Source organism: Pristiophorus japonicus, chromosome 10, assembly GCF_044704955.1.
Source record: "Pristiophorus japonicus isolate sPriJap1 chromosome 10, sPriJap1.hap1, whole genome shotgun sequence".
NCBI lineage: Eukaryota > Metazoa > Chordata > Chondrichthyes > Pristiophoridae > Pristiophorus > Pristiophorus japonicus.
In genome coordinates, this window is record NC_091986.1 from 162,489,469 (window position 1) to 162,509,616 (window position 20,148).

The 20,148-nt window shown below is 45.5% G+C and overlaps 1 protein-coding gene across 7 annotated transcripts in view; it reads right to left on the reverse strand.

Moving 5' to 3' along the window:
- Positions 1-20,148, reverse strand: part of atp8a2 (ATPase phospholipid transporting 8A2) — an 889,999-nt gene that overhangs the window by 593,221 nt on the left and 276,630 nt on the right. For 5 of the 7 annotated variants that reach the window (XM_070892256.1, XM_070892257.1, XM_070892254.1 and 2 more), the window contains one exon: positions 16,328-16,426. The exons of the other annotated variants lie outside the window; for them this stretch is intronic. In XM_070892256.1, coding sequence (XP_070748357.1) covers positions 16,328-16,426 — 99 coding nt within the window. The remainder of the gene's footprint in view (positions 1-16,327; positions 16,427-20,148) is intronic. 7 annotated transcript variants of the gene reach the window in all.

Genomic DNA, 20,148 nt, shown 5'->3' on the forward strand with positions numbered 1-20,148 from the left:
AGGGGTATGGTGAGAAAGCAGGAATGGGGTCCTGAAGTTGCATGTTCAGCCATGAACTCATTGAATGGCGATGCAGGCTCGAAGGGCCGAATGGCCTACTCCTGTACCTATTTTCTATGTTAATCAATATCCAGAACACAAGCTCAAGTAAATGAAATAATAGCAGCAAGTTCAGACATTAAGCTAGATATTAAGAACAGCATCGCAATACACAATTATGCTTGTTGGAACAGAATACAAGGAAAATAAATAGGATATACTGGCCATCAAATGTACCCTGATGATTGAGTAAGGTTGTCAAATTAGTGTAGCCTCAAACATATGTGATGAATGGATGAAAACCTGCTATAATTTACTGCTGTTCAACTGAAGGCTTCCAGTTCGAATCTTTTCAATCATCACTCAAAAAGATACAATCTGCCTCTCCGGAGCCACTCAATAAGTGATCTCCTTTTTTATGTTATTTTTGATAAGCGTTTTGCAAACAGGAAAATAGTAAAAGTTCTTGTGAAATATATGACAAGCCTTAGGTTACTTTTTCATCAATTGCTCTCATCTTCATGGCTGGACATCAATTTCCACAATCAGACCCAAGGGGGAAAATGTATTGCCGCCACAAGAGTTGGCAACATGGGTTAATGGCTGCTGAAAATGGTCGGAGCACGACCGGGGAAAAATTTGTGCTGGGGGCTAAACATTTTTACTCCAGCGCGAACTTAGTGTGTATCGCCCTCCTGGTGGCATTAGTGCAGGCATGGAAGTCAAAGTTCCCATCGTGAAATGGCATTCCAGCTTCTAACAGCCTCTGGAAGTGAGGCTATGGAGTTCACTAGGAATTGTGGGTAATTAAAACGGCAATGAATTAAAGGAGCAGTATGTTCAGAACTAAGAATAATTAAAATTAAATGAAAAAAATGCAAGTTTCAGCCTTTACTGCCTTTAGAAAAACAAAATAGCATTATAATGATGTCCAACCCACATCTCGCCATTGGCAATTAGGCTCATACAACAGTGCCTGGTCGCCAGTCATCTTGGATCCCCTTGCCATTGGACCAAGACCTAGCTCAACTAAGCAAGTGTGGTAGCTGGTGTGCAATGACCACACCACATTAAAAAAAACTGACGCACAAGCATCTTCCCCCCTTTAAAATCAAGTTCGGGACCTGGAACGTCAGGACCCTCATGGACAACTCCAACAGCAACAGACCGGAACGCCACACCGCCATAATTGCCCGGAAAATTAGATGCTTCGATGTCGACATCGCTGCCCCAAGCGAGACCTGGCAGGCAGGGGAAGGCCAGCTCAAGGAATAAGGTGAAGGTTACACTTTCATCGGGAAAGGCAAACCAGAGGAAGAACGTCACTTCCACGGGGTCCGTTTTGCTATCAAGATCAAGCTGGTCGATCGCCTCAGAGACACCCCCTGCGGGATTAGCGAAAGTCACATGAGTCTCCGACTCATGCTATCCCGGAACCAGTGCGCCAGTTATCAGTGCGTACGCCCCAACACTCAACGCAACAGACGAGACCAAAGAGGGCTTTTACTCCAGCCTCGAACAATCCCTGTCTCACGTCACTATGGACGACAAACTAATCCTCCTCAGCGACTTCAACACCAGGGTCGGTAAGGACACAGACCTCGGGGGAGGCGTAACCAGTAGAGAGGGGGTAGGGAAAACCAGCTCCAGCGGTACCCTACTCCTGACAAAATGCCGAGAACACGACCGTGTCATCACCAACACCTTGTTCCGCCCGAGGGACAAGTACAAAGCATCGTGGCAACACCATCGATCCAAACGCTGGCACCTGCTCGACTATGTCATCGTTCGACCCAAGGATTGCAAGGATGTGCGCATCACCCTTGCCATGACAGGATCTGATGACTGCTGGACGGACCACCGCCTAATCTGTTCCATCATCAACATCAATATAGCCCCAAAGCGGCGATGGCAGCAGAAGCAGTGCCGCAAAAGAATTCAACGCCGAGGCATTCAAAGACCCAGCTAAGAGAGCCCTATACAGTCAGCGCCTCACTGCTAACCTGGCAACTCTTAATGACCCCGAGACGCAGAATGCCCACAGCACTTGGTCTACCCTCTAGGCCACCATAACCAGTGCCTACGAAGAGACGCTCGGTCACTCAACCAGGAAACAAGACGACTGGTTTGATGAGAATGATCAGGAGATCCAAGAACTAATAAGTTGCAAGCGCAGGGCATTTCTGAACCTAAAACAACAACCCAACTCGGGAGCGGCAAAACAGCCTTACGGATGGCTTAAGGCCGAGGTCCAACAAAAAATACACAAACTAAAGAACAGGTGGTGGATGGAGAAAGCACAGGAGATTCAGCAGCTGGCCGACAGCCATAATGTGCAAGGATTCTTCTCCGCAGTCAAGGCCACATACAGCCCAAGCACCCAAGGCCCTACCCAACTGCTGGCCAAGATCGGGGAGACACTCATCAAGGACACTGAGGCAGTCGGGACCCGCTGGAAGGAGCACTTCGAAGACCGCCTTAACCGAGACTCTGCCTTCGCCTCGAGTGTCCTCGACTCCATCCTGCAGCAAGCTACCCGCCACCATTTCAGCAAAACCCCAACCCTGCAGGAGATAGAAAAGGCCATCCACCAGCTCAAGAACAACAAGGCAACAGGAGCATATGGAATTCCCGCTGAGGCACTATTGGCACGAATGCATGACCTCATCTCTCTCATCTGGAAGGAGGAGAGCATGCCGGGAGATCTCAGAGATGAATAATCGTGACCATCTTTAAAAATGGGGACAAGTCCGACTGCGGCAACTACAGAGGAATCTCCGTTATCAGCCAGTGGGAAAGTCATCGCTAGAATCCTCCTCAACCATCTTCTCCCTGTGGCTGAGGAGCTCCTCCTGGAGTCACAGTGTGGATTTCGCCCACTACAGGGTACAATGGACATGATCTTTACGGCACAACAACTGCAAGAGAAATGCAGGGAACAGCACCCTTGTACATGGCCTTCTTTGACCTCACAAAGGCCTTTGACACGGTCATCCGCGAGGGACTATGGAGCGTCCTCCGATCCAGCTGCCCCTAAAAGTTTGTCGCCATCCTCCGTGACGACATGCACGCCGTGATCCTGACCAAAGGATCCATCACAGACCCAATCTACATCCGGTACAGGGTCAAGCAGGGCTGCGTCATCACGCCAACCCTCTTCTCGATCTTCCTTGCTGCAATGTTCCACCTCACACTCAACAAGCTCCACGCTGGAGTGAAAGTAAACTACAGAACCAGTGGGAACCTGTTCAACCTTCATCATCTCCAGGCCAGATCCAAGACCGTCCCAACCTCTTGTCGAGCTACAGTACGCGGACGACGCTTGCGTCTGCGCACAGAGACTGAACTCCAAGACATAGTCAACATCTTCACTGAGATGTATGAAAGCATGGGCCTTACACTAAACATCTGCAAGACAAAGGTCCTCCACCAACCTGACCCCGTCACACAGCACTGCCTCCCAGTCATCAAGATCCATGGCGCAGCCCTGGATGACGTGGACCGCTTTCCTTACCTCGGGAGCCTATTATTAGCAAGAGCAGACATCGATGACGCGATTCAACACCGCTTCCAGTGCGCCAGCGCAGCCTTCGCTCACCTGAGGGAGAGTGTGTTCGAAGATCAGGCCCTCAAATCTGGCACCAAGCTCATGGTCTACAGGGCTGTAGTGATACCTGCCCTCCTGTATGGCTGAGAGATGTGGTCCATATACAGTAAGACACCTTAAATCGCTGGAGAAACATAGAAAATAGGTGCAGGAGTAGGCCATTCGATCCTTCGAGCCTGCACCACCATTCAATAAGATCATGGCTTATTCATTCACCTCAGTACCCCTTTCCTGCTTTCTCTTCATACCACTTGATCCCTTTAGCAGTAACGGCCATATCGAACTCCCTCTTGAATATATCCAATGAGCTGGCATCAACAATTCTCTGCGGTAGGAAATTCCACAGGTTAACAATTCAGTGAAGAAGTTTCTCCTCATCTCAGTCCTAAATGGCTTACCCTTTATCCTTAGACTGTGACCCCTGGTTCTGGACTTCCCCAACATTGGGAACATTCTTCCTGCATCTAACCTGTCCAGTCCTGTCAGAATTTTATATGTTTCTATGGGATCCCCTCATCCTTCTAAACTCCAGTGAATACAGGCCCAGTCGATCCAGTCTCTCCTCATAGGTCAGTCCTGCCATCCCAGGAATCAGTCAGGTGAACCTTCGCTGCACTCCCTCAATAGCAAGAACGTCCTTCCTCAGATTAGGAGACCAAAACTGAAAACAATATTCCAGGTGAGGCCTCACTAAGGCCCTGTACAACTGCAGTAAGACCTCCCTGCTCCTATACTCAAATCCCCTAGCTATGAAGGCCATCATACCATTTGCCTTCTTCAACACCTGCTGCACCTGCATGCCAACTTTCAATAACTGATGTACCATGACTCCCAGGTCTCGTTGGACCTCCCCTTTTCCTAATCTGTCACCATTCAGATAATATTCTGCCTTCGTGTTTTTGCCACCAAAGTGGATAACCTCACATTTATCCACATTATACTGCATCTGCCATGCGTTTGCCCACTCACCTAACCTGTCGAAGTCACCCTGCAGCCTCTTAGCGTCCTCCTCACAGCTCGCACCGCCACCCAGCTTAGTGTAATCTGCAAACTTGGAGGTATTACACTCAATTCCCTCATCCAAATCATTAATGTATATTGTAAAGAGCTGGGGCCCCAGCACTGAGCCCTGCGGCACCCCACTAGTCACTGCCTACCATCAACGATGTCTCCGCAGAATCCTGCAAATCCCCCAGGAGGACAGACGCACCAATATTAGCGTCCTCGATCAGGCCAACATGCCCAGCATCGTAGTACTGATCACACTCTACCAGCTCTGTTGGGCGGGCCACACTGTTCGCATGCCTGACACAAGACTCCCAAAGCAAGTGCTCTACTCAGAACTCCTACACGGCAAGTGAGCCCCAGGTGGGCAGAGGTAACGTTTCAAAGGTCACCCTCAAAGCCTCCTTGATAAAATGCAACATTCCTACCGACACCTGGGAGTCCCTGGCCAAAGACCGCCCGAAGTGGAAGAAGAGCATCCGGGAGGGCACTGAGCACCTCGAGTCTCGTCACCGAGAGCATGCAGAAAACAGGCGCAGGCAGCAGGAGTGTGCGGCAAACCGGTCTCCCCACCCACCCTTTCCTTCAATGACTGTCTGTCCCACCTGTGACAGAGACTGTAATTCCCGTATTGGACTGTTCAATCAGTCACTGAAGAACTCACGATTTCGAGGGACCTTTGATGATGAAATGGGAGACTTCAGCATTTAAAGCTGAATTCCCTTTCGGACCTCAAAAAGTGAGAAAAGTGGTTCAGCATTAACATAAATGGCTCAGCAAGCCAGGGATGGGCACCAAAGGTCTCACACGCAGCACTTCAGCTTTGTACTGGGGGTCAACACTGCAAGAGAGGTATTCTACCCACAGGGGCCAGGAGGTCCTCCAGGAAGAACAATGTGGCTCAGTGGGTAGCACATAGTACATTCGCCTGAGTCAGAAGGTTGTGGGTTCCAGTACCACTCCAAGGATTTGATAATTCTAGGTTGACACTCCAGTGCAGTGCTGAGGGAGTGCTATACTGTTCAGATGAGATGGTAAACCACGGCCCTGTTTGCTCTCTCAAGTGGATGTAAAAGATCACATGGCTCTATTTCAAAGATGAGCAGGAGTTATATCCCCGGTGTCCTGGCCAATATTTATCCCTCAATCAACTTAACGAAAACAGATTATCTGGTCACCATCACGCTACTATTTGTGGGAGCTGGCTCCAGTGCCCAAAAAAGCATCATGATCTCAGACCAGTGGCCAAGATCAGTGAATGCCTCTCTCAAAAGTCATCTCCTGCTAATTTCACCATTAGCTTCACACACTTTTTAATGCACGACTCTGCCTCCACCCCCCCTTCAATCACTCACCTATCAACAATTACGAGGCACCTCCCATTCCTAGCCTCACCTTACCTTCTTGGAGAAAGTGCAGGCCATTCTTGGCAGGGGCATGGCTGAGCTCTTGGTCAGTGGCGGGACAGAAAGGATACAAGATGCTGATATCCTCATAAGTCATCCTCCTTCTGGCATGCACCTCTTGCTTTCTCTCCCTCCCTCACCACAACTCTACCCTTGTGCCTTCCTCATTTCTCACATACAAATGCAGCCTGCCCAGCCAGTGACTGGAGAAGAGGAGGTTGGAGAAGGTGAAGACGAAAAAGATGACAAAGAAGAACGATCACTTTATTCGACACTCCCAGCTCCTCGAGGTCGACCAGCAAGGCCATTTCCAGTGTCCCCCACTGAAAGTCAGCAGCCTTCCACTATGCTGCAGACACTGCGTAATATCAGTAGGATAGGCAAAGGTACACACAGGACAGTCACTAAAAGATGTATAAGGGTGATGAGTTGATTTCTTGATGTCATATTGGATGTATAAAGTTGGATTGGAAAGTTTGCTTTGTGGTGGCTTTTATTTTAGCATCGTGGCCAAGAGGACGCTATGATTGTCAGTAACAGAGGGAAGGGAAGGTGTGGGACTAATGTTGAAAGGGGAATTGGGGTTGTGCTCATTGGTACCAGAGGTGGATGATTCTCTCCTGGAAGGGGTTGTCTGGGTTGCATCCTTCCTTCTGCTTCTTTGGTGTCTCCCTTTTCCCTTCTTTTTTGAGGCCTTGCAAGTGTCCAGCAGCACTCATTACACACTTTAAAAACTTTCAACATCTATTGCAGCAAACCACATCAGTAAAATCAAAAAACCCAGTCCAAAAGCTTAAATGCAAATCTTACCCGAAAGATGTGTGCGTCCCTTTAAGAGGTGCCGACACTGCCTCAGAGTCTGCTTACATAGGATATATGACACAGAAACAGGCCATTCGGCCCAACTAGTCCATGCTAGCATTTATGCTCCACTCGAGGCTCCTCCGGTATTTCCTCATCTAAATCTATCAGCATAACCCTCTATTCCCTTCTCCCTCATATGCTTGTCTAGCCTCCCCTTAAATGCATCTAGACTACTCGCTTCAACCACTCCCTGTGGTAGCAAGTCGCACAGGGCAAGGAGTCTTTCTCCTTGCTCTCACAGGTAGAGTACATCGTACCTGTTGGACAGGACCAGTGTCTGCGGGATCTCCTTGTAAACCTTTCCTAAATCCCCGCTACCCGGCTCCCCGACAGTCACACCCTCCCTTTCCTGAACCTGTGCTTTCCTCTGGGGTGTGAATGTAATCTAGATAAAATTGTCCAGAAATTCCACCCCCTCCCTTACGTGTCGGAGTGTCTCCAACTCGCACTCCAGTTCAATAACTCTGAGCCGGAGAGATTCGAGATAGAGACATCTCCTGCAGACGTGTTTGCTCAGGACAGTCTCACTGTCCACAAACTCCCACATATTGCAGTCCAGGCATACAACCTGCTCTGCCATATCTTAGTCTTGCCTTATTTTATTTATTTAATTATTTAAAGTCTTTATTCAATGATTATTTATAATTATATTAGTTTAACTAGTTAAGATAAAAATACAGTACTTTATAGTTACCCGCGCCTAGTTTAAACCACAGTCCTAGGTTAAAGAAAGAGAGGAAAAAAAACCTTAATACTGACCAACCAATCACCTACCTACTGTCCTTGTTTTTTTTGGAAATCGCGAAACGTTCCACTGTCGCTGATACCTCCTCCAATTAGGTCCTTCCCTCATCCCCCACCCTTCTCTGAATTCCCAAATAAAACACTCTGTTTAATAGCACTCAGTTTGATCTCGCTCTGTGAAGACACGCTGGGCTGGATTTCAGGCTTTTCTGTTTTCAGGACGAAAACAGAGGTAGGGCAGGAAAGTTACCGGCCGGAAATAGTTTGCGCTTTAGTATGCAAGTTTGGGCATCTGAGCCCTGCGTCAGAGGGTGCAGCACTAAGGGAGGCATTGTACACCTCTCGTGGCGCAAGGATAGGAAACTCGTGAACTAAAGAGCCGCTCTGAGAGAGGCCTGGGGGGTGGGGGGTGCGGTGGGGTGAATTTTTTTTTTAAACCCAGCAAAACATTCCTAAAACATTGCCCACGCCATCGCAACACAAACTGCACAAAAAATTAAATACAAAAAACACTCGCACTTACTTCTACAGCACATTATCTTCCTCTGCGCTGCCGGCATGGCTGGACCGCTCCGATTTCCCAGGTGGTCACTACAGTTGCACTTCCAGGCAGACGGATCAGGCAAGAGTCAAAACTTGTGCTTCTGTCGCAACCAGGGGCATTGCACACTCGGTGCAGCTCTTCCTGTAGGTCCTGCTCTGCGCCGCCGCAAAACCTGACCGGAGGATCGCGACGGGGCACAGGAGACCTCACTGCCACCTTTCACGCCACTCGAGGACAAAACCGAGTGCAAAGGACTGGAAAATCCAGCGCACTGGGTTTGCCTGGCAAGCTTAGGATCCATCGCTGAACTCAATGCAAAGATCCAAGTTCGCCGCAGTGACATTAAGTCAGCATGCAGTCACCGCTCTCGCATTTAAATCTGCAGGGCGATGCATCTTACCAGTAGCGCTGCCAGGTCTTGGAAAATGGAGGATGCCGCAGTTTCTGCCACCAGCTGGCGAAAGAGCGGCGGTCGCACACTATTCACCATTTTTTTTTTTTAAATACAGTAACGGGTGCCGTAAAGCTCCCCCCGCCACCCCCCGCAAATTTTTAACCCCATAGTCTCTTATAAGCTTGTATATTATTCAACCACCCCTCTCCGCACCTACCAACCCCACCATCCTGGTGTATGAGATAGTTTCTCCAGTGTTAACAATTGGCTCTCGATTATGGTAAATCACTTACTGAAGAACACATGGAAATCCCAGCATGTCCTACGGTCAACTTTGGAGCTAGAAGCCAACATTGTCAGACCAATGCATACAGGTTAAAACTAATATAATACATAGAAGTGAGAATGACACAGCAAAATAATAAACAGCACAATATTTTTTTTTTTTTTTAAAAAAGAGCACTAAAATCAGTCCAAAAGTGGTTAATATACATTTTACAGATTGGTGTTTTTCAAAGTCTCTGACAAGCAACAGATCTACTCTAGACCTTTAAGACAAAATGTAGCAAGTGGACTTGCATGAGTTTCAGCTTGCTCGGAGTTCACATACTCTTGCCAGTACATAGAACTACAGAAGAACCCCATATTTGTAGTACAATTAGAGTCTCTGAAGTCAGTGTTGTTAATCACTCATGTCCAAAAGCAGTTAAATAGGGACAATTCCATAGAATGCTAATGGATAACTACTCATAAAATAGTCTCATTTCTGAGGACTCGCTGATGTCAGATAGTATACAATTCAATTTTCAACTTTAACAAAAGCTCTTTTGCTCTGATTGATGTCCAAATCAATCAATCTTGCCTGGTTCTCATAGGCAGCTTGTTTCCTGTTATTTATTTTCAATTTTACGGAGGGTGGGTGGCGGTGTCAGGGAGCTTCCAGCTATTTAAAAAGAATCTATAAAGCAAGGAGAGGGATTTCCCCAATTGGTACAAAAAACAGCATTTCCTCATTTTTATTTCTGTATCTGTATGGAAATGCTGTTAGCATCGGAAGGTGGGAAAGAAAAAAAGTACATGAACCGTTAATTGTATTGCCATTTAACCATGTGAATTTTCTCTGAAAAATTCCAAATGGTGACCAGAGGAGCTGGTGAATGCAGGAGCAAATCCATAAAAGAGGTTTAATATTACCAGCCATCGATCAGGCGTTTTATACAAATCTACCCACAATCCTTTAGGTCCACTGAAGAAACTAGAAATCAATTTGATGAATCTTAATGCACAACCATGCAACATTATACAGATAGAATCAGCTATTAAATGTGCTTAGGGAGCATCAATGTGAATTTTAAAAAACAGTTGGTTCAATAAACTCAATTAAAATCAAAATCCATTTTTACAATTACATTTAAAGGTAAAATCCAGTTGAGAAGGACATATTTTAATTGAATATGGTAGAGTAGCAAAAAGAGCCAGTTCTGCTTTTAAGTTCCCATCTCTCAATACATATTTCATAAGACAGAACAGCTGACAATGCCAATAAATAACAGTAATGGTAATATCTCAGGAATGTTTTTAAGAATATATACCTAAACTGCATTATTGTTTCTTTTTTAATCTCCTTTCCTTACTTTGTTTTTATTTATCTGTTCCTGGGATGTGGGCATCGCTGGCATGGCCAGCATTTATTGCCTATTCCTAATTGCCCTCGAGAAGGTGGTGGTGAGCCTTCTTGAACTGCTGCAGTCTTTGTGGTGACAGTACTCCCATAGTGCTATTAGGGAGGGGGTTCCAGGACTTTGACCCAGCGACGATGAGGGAACGGCGATATATTTCCAAGTCAGGATGGTGTGTACCTTGTAGGGGAACTAGGTGATGGTGCTCCCATGCGCCTGCTGCCCTTGTCCCTCTAGGTGGTTGAGGATGCGAGTTTGAGAGAGTGAATGTTGAAGGTGGTGGATGGGGTGCCAATCAAACGGACTGCTTTGTCCTGGATGATGTCAAGCTTCTAAAGTGTTGGTGGAGCTCCACTCATCCAGGCAAGTGGAGAGTATTCCATCACATTCCTGACTTGTGCCTTGTAGATAGTGGAAAAGTACATTCTGTGCCCTTGCTACTCTCAGGGCTTTTTCCAAGTGGTGTTCAACATGGAGGAGTACTGATTCATCAGCTGAGGGAGGGCGGTAGGTGGTAATCAGCAGGAGGCTTCTTTGCCTATTCTTGACCTTAAGCCATGAGACTTCATGGGGTCCGGAGTCAATGTTGAGGACTCATAGGGCCACTCCCTCCCGACTGTATATCACTGTGCCACCACCTCGTTGGAACCAGGAATGGTGATGGGGGAGTCTGGGACGTTGGCTGAATGGTATGGTTCTGAGTATGACTATGTCAGCCTGTTGCTTGACTAGTCTGTGGGACAGCTCTCCCAATTCTGGCACAAGTCCTCAGATGTTATTGAGGAGGACTTTGCAGGGATATGCCATTGTCGTGTCCAAAACCGGTGCCAAGGTCGATGCTGGGTGGTCCATCCGGTTTTATTCTTATTATTTTGATGTCAGAGTGTAACTCATCATCTAATATCTGTCTCACAATTTATATCATTCCTTAGTAAAGAGGAGTGGGTATGGGTGACGGGGCTGATGTTTTCAGGACTGAGGCTATGCTGCTCTTGAACTGGTTGCCAGTGACATTTGAGTTATTTTTCTACTTCCCCTCCCCTTTAGAGAAGTGCTTCAGCATAATGCTGCCCTAGGTTAAAACTGGGAACTCATTCGGCGTAGAATCACATTAGGAACCTGTTGTGTATGGAGAAAGTCAGACTGAACGCTGAGCTCAAAGTGTGACCTTAGTTTTTTATTGTAGGTCTCCAGAGTGCCTCTCCAACCTCAGAAGCCTTCTTAAATACCTGTGCTCCCAAGGGATTATGGGATCCCTTGGGACTCCAGGGAATGAACCCTCTGGTGGGTGCACAGAGAAAATACAAGTCTACATGTATAACAGAACTTACATTGTAAAACTTAATGACACACTACAGAAGTAAAAAAAAAACAGGCCTTTGGTGGCAAGCAAATCGCAATGTTTGAACACATAATCTAATTTCTAATCTAAGAATAAGATTTTGGATGAGGCAGATTAGACAATGGTACCCTACACAGACATGGTGGTCACATTGTATACCTTAAAAATCATATTAGTGATGAAGAAATAGATGACATGCGAGGGACAGAGTTGCTACAATTTTTAATCAAACTTCAATTACATTTGAAAACAGAACCTGAATTTTCCTTCAATATCAATTTTTTTAAAGCATACACAATATCTCAGTAAGCCTGTAAGGAGGCCATTTCACCCTTCATGCATGTGCTACTTCTTCAAATTAAGCCATCCAATTCTACTTCCAAATTTTTTATATTCTTCCTTTTCAAAATACTTACCCAATCCCCTTGTACCCGTTATCATCATCATAGGTAGTCCCTCAGGGTCGAGGATGACTTGCTTCCACACTAAAAAGGAGTACTCAGGTGACTGATGAATTAATTTTAACGGTGGAAGATGCCAGTGCATGAATTATTTTAACATGGGGTGGCCGTTGCACACCAGCCAACACACGGGCTTAACGGAGCAAGGTCTTGGTCCAGTGGCAAGGGGATCCAAGACGACTGGAGACCAAGCTCCACCGCATGTGCCAATACATACACACAAACTCAAACATACTCTTACTGTCCTCCTTCCTTCCTCCTTTCCACAGGAGCTCTCATAGTACACAATTCATGGTACACAATTGTGAGCCTCACGACCTCACAGCCACGGTATAGTTTCTGCTCAAAAGCCACTTCTGGTAAAGCGTTGTGTTTTATAAACGGTTTTCTAACTTCCCCTTCATTCTTCCAGCGATAATCCTGAGACGATGCTCTCTTGTTACTGACTTGCTAACTAATACAAACAATCTTTCACTTTTGGTGCCAGTTTGCCTCAGTTGGTGACACTTCTGATGAGTCAGAAGGGTGCAGGTTCAAGTACATCATCTAGGTTGACACTTCAGTGCAGTATCATGGTCGGAGCTTCCGTCTTTTGGACGGGATATGAAACTAAGGCTCAGTCTGCCTGTTCATGAAAAATCTCGTGGCACGACCTGGAGAATTTTGTGCTGCTGTTCTTCAGGTATCCTACCAAATGTTTCCCTTCAACCCAACACCCTCAAAAAGCAGACAAGCTGGCCATACATTCATTTATTATTTGTGGGAACTTGTGCGCAAATTGGTTGCTAATTTGCCTATATAATAGTGAATATGCTTCAGAAGTAATCCATTGGTTTGTAAAGCATTTTGGGATGTCCTGAGGGTGTGTAAGGCACTTGATCAATGCAAGTTACTTTCTTTTAATCCTCTCGAAATCTCTCCTAATTTTGAAAACCTGTATTAGATACCCCTGTAACAAACTAATCTCCAGTTTAAAAAAAAGCCTGACTAGTGTACAAATTCATAATTGCCTTGTTTTCATACTCTGTGTCACAAAATTTAAATCCAGAATCCCATGTCTTTTTATGGTCTTTCCAGCCTCATCTCCCTAAGATCACTGGAGCAGTGTTCAAATGCCCAGTTCCAAAGACGAATGGAAAATTATGTTAGTGCCACTGCTATCTCCTCTTCAAGCTACTTCAGTTTTCTGAAATGAATACCATTTAGCTTTGGTGATTTTTCCATTCATTCGATAATAATGTTGCTTCTATTACTGTAATCGAGCCCTTAATTAACAAGGCCACCTTTCTTTTTTTCTCCTTCTCCAGCTCTCCTGAAAAAATTATAGCCACAACATACAGGCCCCAAGTTTCCACACGCGGCGAAAAAGGCACACCTCAGAGCTGGGTGTCTGTTTATCGCGCCGAAAACGGCGCCTGAAAAAAAATGCGGTATTCTCGAGCTCCTTGGAGCTCAATGTCTGCTTGGTGCGGCGCACAGGGGGCGGAGTCTACCACTCACGCCGATTTTGTAAGTAGGAGGGGGCGGGTACAATTTAAATGAGGCTTCTTGGTGCCGGCAACCCTGCGCGTGCGCGTTGGAGCGTTCGCGTACGCGCAGTCTGAAGTAAACATTGGCACTCGGCCATTTTTAAAAGTGCTGCAGAAAAAGTGAAGATTTGTTTCTTGGACCCCTGCAAAGGCTTGTATTTTAATTTTCTTGATATTTGTGTGTGCGTGAGGGAGTGCTTTTAGCAGCACTGCTGAATAAATCACCTGCTGAAATCAGTGAGTTCAGCTTTTCACTGCTAAACTTGCAGAACCGGTGCCTGCAAATTAAGGACTGTGTTTGGAGAAATAAAAGTGCCAATTCAACTTTGCAATGGATCAACTTCCACCAAGAACAAAGAATTTCTTGCATGAGGAAGCAAACCATTGCATAATATGTGGTGCACCCATTCTGCAAATTTAAATATAAAGATGTCGATGTGGCTGCCTCTCCCTGTCCAAATCCCTCAGTCAGTCCCCCTCACAGCTCGAAGGCTGCTGCTGCTCCCGACCAGCCACTGACGCCACTGCAATCCCATGGCCGAATGGCCTCGAGTCCGTCCAGGTGCTGCATCTTCGCGGGGAATGAAGGCCTGCCTCAAGCACCGCAGCTCAGCTCGAAGGCTGCTTGCTGCCTGCCCCTGCCGTCGAGAGACACTGACGCCACACCACTGCCTGAAAGGCCTGCCTGAAGCACTTTCACACAGGTAGGAACATGGTTTATTTAATCTTTTCTTTGCTTATAAATTTTTATTCAGGTTGGATTTATTTGTATAATATTTGTATAAGTATAACTAAGGACTGATTGTAGAATTTAATGACTTCCCCTTCCCCCTCGCACCCCCCCCACCCACCTCGTTCCCTACGCCTAATTTGTAACCTGCGCCTGATTTTTTAAAGTGTAGACAAGGTTTTTTCAAGCGTACAAAAATCTTCACTTGCTCCATTCTAAGTTAGTTTGGAGTACGTTTTCACTGGTGAAACTTTCAAATCAGGCGTCAGTGGCCGGACACGCCTCCTTTTGAAAAAGAAATTCTGTTCCAAAGTGAAATTGTTCTACCTGACTAGAACTGCAGAAAACTAAATGTGAAGAATTCCGATTTCTAAGATACTCCGTTCTACACCAGTTGCTCCTAAAAATCAGGAGCAAATCATGTGGAAACTTGGGGCCATAGTTCCCAGTTTCACCTCAGTTAAAACTAAATTTCTAACATTGCATCCAATCATTCGAATTTGCGGCTTAAATTCCCAGACTTTCTCCAATGCTTTACACAGTTGCATATAAATACAACCTGGACCCACTAATATTTCTCAATATCCATTTCCATTATTTTTTCCCCTATTCTTCTCTCCCATCAGCCCTAACATCTTACTATTTTACACTGTTTTCCCCCATCATTATACTTGTTCTAAACCCCTCACACCCATGGGCTCTAGGGTAAGCACCATCAAACTGAAAAGAAAGGGTTACTGCACTGTGTTTTTGCACAAAATCTGAACTATTAAAGATTTCAAAAGATACAAGACTTTAGACTTTAGCAGTTTTTACCTATAATCACTGACATAGCGTTCAAAAGGACAAAATCCATTTTATTGGTTTTGTATTGGCCTTTTTGAATATTGCTTGTAACAAAATTAACATATTAACATGTTCATATCCCAGACCCAAAAATAAAAAAAGGTCCTCAGTCGTTTTATCTAAAATCATATTTGAAATACAGGTTCTATAATATTTTATGATTTTCCTTTTTGATGGTAATATTCTAGCAGGAAACCTTGAGCCCTGAAATTGGTGGCCGACTGCCACCGAGATTCCTCTCCGGTTTCCGCCCTGTGCTAGTTTGCACTTGGGCTGGAGCAGGCGGGAGGGAAGAACCCCCGGGAACTGCCCGTTGACGTCTGCTGGCGGCCAAGTGGTGCAAGTGACCTCTCGCCTGCCGAGCTGCAAGATTGGTGCAGGCGGGAGTCGGCGCCAGAAGGGGGAAAGACCGCTGCGAGGAGGCTGGTTTAACTCCGACGCTAGGTATGAAGACCTGCAAAAGAAGATTAGTGAACATTTTTTTTTAATTTTCTTACAGCGACTTACCTACATGGGGTCCCCTGAAGGGTTGTGTCTTTTTTGTTTTGCAATGATTTTTCTTTTCAGCTCTTCGACCCTCCGTGGGCCCGACTCTATCCTCGGCGGCACTTGGGCGGCAAGAGCCTTTGCCGCCGAGATTGGGAGCTCCCACCCGCTGCCGCCCAGATTGACAGCACAAGTCCCTCTTTTGCCGTAGGGCGCCCTTTCACGGACTTTTTGCCGAAACTCCCACCCAAAGTACCGTCAGGTATCTCGGCGCCCCTTGGGTGGGCCTTGGCCATCAGCAATTTCGGGCCCTTGGTATTTTGGTTGAGAACTTGAGAATGTTTTGTCTCCTGGATATTGACTTATTCTAAATGTATTTGTGCTACATAGCATGAAACTACTTGCAAAAAGCCTCATTACAGTATTGAGGAAGCTACCACTTGGGTTCATTCATGATTTTCCACAGCTCTGTCCAAGACCAATTCTGTATCTTTCTGCAGTAATATCAAATAAGCAGAACCAAGACTTCAGGCTAGTGGAATTCCTAGCTCCACAGAAATAGTAGGATTCTAACAGAATTCTTGGAAAGATGATCATCTGACAGTTCATTCTGGCTTTTATTAACATATGTGAAGCAGCAGCTATACTCACATAATCTTCAATAATTTCTTTAATGCCAGCAATTGTGAGGATGAAGAGAAGTGGCAACAGAGTGGTATACCTTCCTGTGGGAGACACATCTGGAATTTGCTAAAACAAACAATTCTTAGTTTTAACAAAAACATCTTATTTACACTTCTTAATTTAAAGAAAAAATCCACAATCACATTAGCAACAATGAGAACACTTATGGTAATAACAGTAATGGTTTAAGAGTCTAATCACTTCTCCTTGACATTCTCATCACATGGCATTTCCATCATCAAATCCCTCACCATCAACATCCTGGGGATCACCATTGACCACAAACTTAATTGGACCAGCCACATAAATACTGTGGCTACAGGAGTAGGTTAGAAGCTGTGTATTCAACAGCGAGTGACTCCCCAAAGCCTTTCCACCACCCACAAGGCACGAGTCAGGAGTGTGATGGAATACTCTCTACTTACCTGGATGTGCGCAGCTCCAACAGCACTCAAGAATCTCGACATCATCCAGGACAAAGCAGCCCGCTTGATTGGCACCCCATCCATCACCTTCAACATTCACTCCCACCACCACCAGCACACCGTGGATGCAGTGCATACCATCTACAAGATACACTGCAGCAACTCGCTAAGGCTTCTTTGACAACAGCTCCCAAACACGGATGGGAACATCACCACCTCCAAGTTCCCCTCCAAGCCACCCACCATCATGACTTGGACATGTATTTCATGGGATTGGAGGCAATATATCAGCACAGATTTAGGATTGGTTAATGGACAGAAAACAGAGTAGGAACAAATGGATAATTTTTGGATTGGTAGGCTGTAACGAGTGGTGAACCGCAAGTATCAGTGCTTGGGCCTCAGCTATTTATAATCCATATCAATGCCTTGGGTGAGGGGATCAAGTGTAATGTATCCAAGTTTGCTGATTATACAAAGCTAAGTGGGAAAGTAAGCTGTGAGGAGGCCACAAAGGGATATAGACAGGTTAAGTAAATGGGCAAAAAGGTAGCAGATGGAGCATAATGTTGGGAAATGTGAAATTATTTTAAGAATAGAAAAGAAAAGCAGAATACTTTTTTTTTTAAATGATAAAAATGTTGGTATGCAGAGGGATTTGGGGGTCCTTGTACACGAATCACAGAAAGTAGAAAGAAGTCTTGCTGCAATTCTATAGGGCTTTGGTCAGGCCACACCTGAAGTACAGTGTGCCGTTTTGGTCTCTGAAGGATACACTTGCCTTAGAGGGGTGAAACAAAGGTTCACTAGATTGATTCCTGGGATGAGAGGGTTGTCCTATGAGAGGGGATTGAGCAACATGGGCCTATATTCGCTGGAGTTTAGAAGAATGAGAGGTGAGCCCACTGAAAAGTATAAACTTCTTAGAGGGAGTTATGTATTTAACCCTTGGCGACTGTATCACACCATCACCAGAGGGCCGAACTGTTGGAGTCCCAAGGGATCCCAGTAGTTGGGTGTCATGGTTCATCAGTCACTGAAAGTGGGCATGCAGGTACAGCAGGCAGTGAAGGCGGCAAATGGTATGTTGGCCTTCATAGCTAGGGGATTTGAGTATAGGAGCAGGGAGGTCTTATTGCAGTTGTACAGGGCCTTATAGTGAAGCCTCACCTGGAATAGTGTGTTGAGTTTTGGTCTCCTGATCTGAGGAAGGATGTTCTTACTATTGAAGGAGTGCAGCGAAGGTTCACCAGACTGATTCCAGGGATGGCTGGACTGTCATATGAGGAGAGACTGGATCAACTGGGCCTTTATTCACCGGAGTTTAGAAGGATGAGAGGGGATCTCATAGAAACGTATAAGATTCTGACGGACGGGACTGGACAGGTTAGATGCAGAAAGAATGTTGCCAATGCTGGGGAAGTCCAGAACCAGGGGATATAGTCTTAGGATAAGGAGTAGGCCATTTAGGACTGAGATGAGGAGAAACTTCTTCACTCAGAGTTGTTAACCTATGGAATTCCCTGCCGCAGAGAGTTGTTGATGTCAGTTCGTTGGATATATTAAAGAGGGAATTAGATATGGCCCTTACAGCTAAGGGGATCAAGGAGTATGGAGAGAAAGCAGGAAAGGGGTACTGAGGGAATGATCAGCCATGATCTTATTGAATGGCGGTGCAGGCTCGATGGGCCGAATGGCCTACTCCTGCACCTATTTTCTATGTTTCGATGTTTCTATCCCTTGGGAGCACTGTATATAAGCAGTGCCACCCATGTGGTACCTGCACTCTGGAGTCTAATTAAAGGAGCTAAGATCACACTTACTCATTGCTTACAGTACTCAGTTTCATCCTTTAATAATGAGCGTAATAGAAGGCTTGATAGGGTGGATGCTGAGAGGCTGTTTCCCCAGCTTGAAAGTCCAGAACTGGGGGTCATAGTCTGAGGATAAGGGGTCGGCCATTTAGGACTGAGATGAGAAGAAATTTCTTCACACAAAGGGTTGTGAATCTTTGGAACTCTATCCCAGAGGGCCGAGAATGCTCAGTTGTTGAGTATATTCAAGATTGAGGTCGATAAGGAAATCAAGGGATATGAGGATAGGGCGGGAAGATGGAGTTGAGGTAGAAGATCAGCCTTGATCTTATTGAATGGTGGAGCAGGCTTGACGGGTCATATGGCCTACCACTGCTCCTATTTATGTTCTTACAATGCCGTTCCTTCATCGTTGCTCGTCAAAATCCTGGAATTCCCCATCTAACAGCACTGTGGGGTATCTTCACCACATGGACTGCAGTGATTTAAAGCAGCAGCTCACCACCACCTTTTCAAGCGCAACAAGAATGGACAATAAATTCTGGCTTTGCGAGCGATGCCCACATCCCGGGAATGAATAATTTTTTAAAAAGATGAAATTAGAATTACAACAAATTGATGTATCAAAAAGATGTTGGATGATTAATGTCCCCGCTTAGAGGTTGACTGATCAGACACAATGGCAGAATTGAAGAAGCTAACATAACTACTAAAAATCCTCCAACTATAAAGTTATTCAATTTATTAGGCACACTTATGAGACCACAACTGGAGTACTACATGCAGTTTTGGTCTCCTTATTTAAGTAGGGATATATTTGCATTGGAGGCAATTTAGAGAAAGTTCACGAGGTTGATTCCTGAGATGAAGGGGTTGTCATATGAAGAAAGGTGGAGTTAAGAAGAATGAGAAGGTGATCTTATTGAAACATATAAGATTCTGAGGGGGTTTGACAGAGTAGTTGCAGAGGGGCCGTTTCCCCTCGTGGGGGAATCTAGAACTAGGGGGCATAGTTTCAGAATAAAGGATCTCCCATTTAAAACCCATTTCTTTTCTGAGGGTTCTGAATCTTTGCAATTCTCTACCCCAGATAGTTGGGGAGGCTGGGTCATTGAATATATTTAAGGTGGAGATAGACAGATTTTTGAATGATAAGAGAGTCAAGGGTTATGGAAAGCAGGCAGGGAAGTGAAGTTGAGGCCAAGATCAGATCAGCCATGATCTTATTGAATGGCAGAGCAGGCGCAAGGGGCCAAATGGCCTACTCCTGCTCCTATTTGTTATGTTCTTATCCAAGAAGCGATAGCATTCAATTTTTTGTGTACATCATGGGTTAGCCAACTCCAGGTGTTGACTTTAAGAACTTGAAACAAACAATAAAAGGTGAGAGATATTTAGCTAGATAGACAGATTATAAAGCAGGACTAAAAGAAATATAGCAACATAGAAATTTACAGCGCAGAAGGAGGCCATTCCGGCACATCGTGTCCACGCCGGCCGACAAAGAGCTGCACAGCCCTTGGTCAGCAGCCCTGAAGGTTACGTATAA